The sequence below is a fragment of the Nicotiana sylvestris genome, chromosome 6 (assembly GCF_000393655.2).
Source record: "Nicotiana sylvestris chromosome 6, ASM39365v2, whole genome shotgun sequence".
Classification (NCBI taxonomy): Eukaryota; Viridiplantae; Streptophyta; class Magnoliopsida; order Solanales; family Solanaceae; genus Nicotiana; species Nicotiana sylvestris.
Window position 1 is genome coordinate 85,034,649 of NC_091062.1, and position 726 is coordinate 85,035,374.

General features: G+C 34.2%; 1 protein-coding gene across 1 annotated transcript; it reads right to left on the bottom strand.

The window, feature by feature from the left end:
* Positions 1–246: 246 nt before the first annotated feature.
* LOC138870179 (uncharacterized) lies at positions 247–447 on the bottom strand. The gene has a single exon (XM_070147965.1). It carries the CDS (start codon positions 445–447, stop codon positions 247–249), a length of 201 nt encoding a protein of 66 aa, XP_070004066.1.
* Positions 448–726: the final 279 nt, after the last annotated feature.

A 726-nucleotide genomic window follows, 5' to 3' on the forward strand; every position in this document is an offset into this window, starting at 1 on the left:
AACAGAAAAAAATATTTTCAGTTTTTAACAAAATATTTTCGTTTGTAAAAGTTGTAAAAGTTGGACTAAATTTTTACCCAAAGATCTAGCAATAATTTGTCCAGAAAAGGTACTTATACCATTCCATATATGACTAATAGTTGGAACATACATGGGGCAGCTTGATAAACCTAATAATAATAATAATAACACTAATAATTAATGCGTGCATTTAATTATCAGCTGGCTAACAAGTTGATCTATATTCTATATGTGGGAAGAGGCACAGGCAATACAAGCAAGCAAGAGAATAGCAGAAGAAGCACCATCTTCTTCAACATTGGAACTGCTCCGCTTGAACTTAATTGTTTTTCCTTTGTTGCATTGCATCTGCTTCTGGACTTGGTAATTTTTGACCTCTTGCTGCTGTTGCCTTATGTTCATTGCTTCTTCCACTCTGGATACCATTCGTTTGATTTCAAACAAAAACCAGCAGTTTATAGGATACAACTAATGGTGCTTTTGTTTTTTGAATTTGAAAGACTTAGCAGAGGGCTAAAGTGTGCATGGGAACAGACACTGATGTGCCTACTTTTTATAGAGCCTCAGTAGCCACTAACTGCCAATGTGCAATAATGAAGGTGGATGGTTATTAAAGTAGAGGGGAGTGATATATATATATATATATATATATGATGGTGTCAGAGATGGATTCAGGATTTAAAGTTTATGGGTTCAAATTTTAAG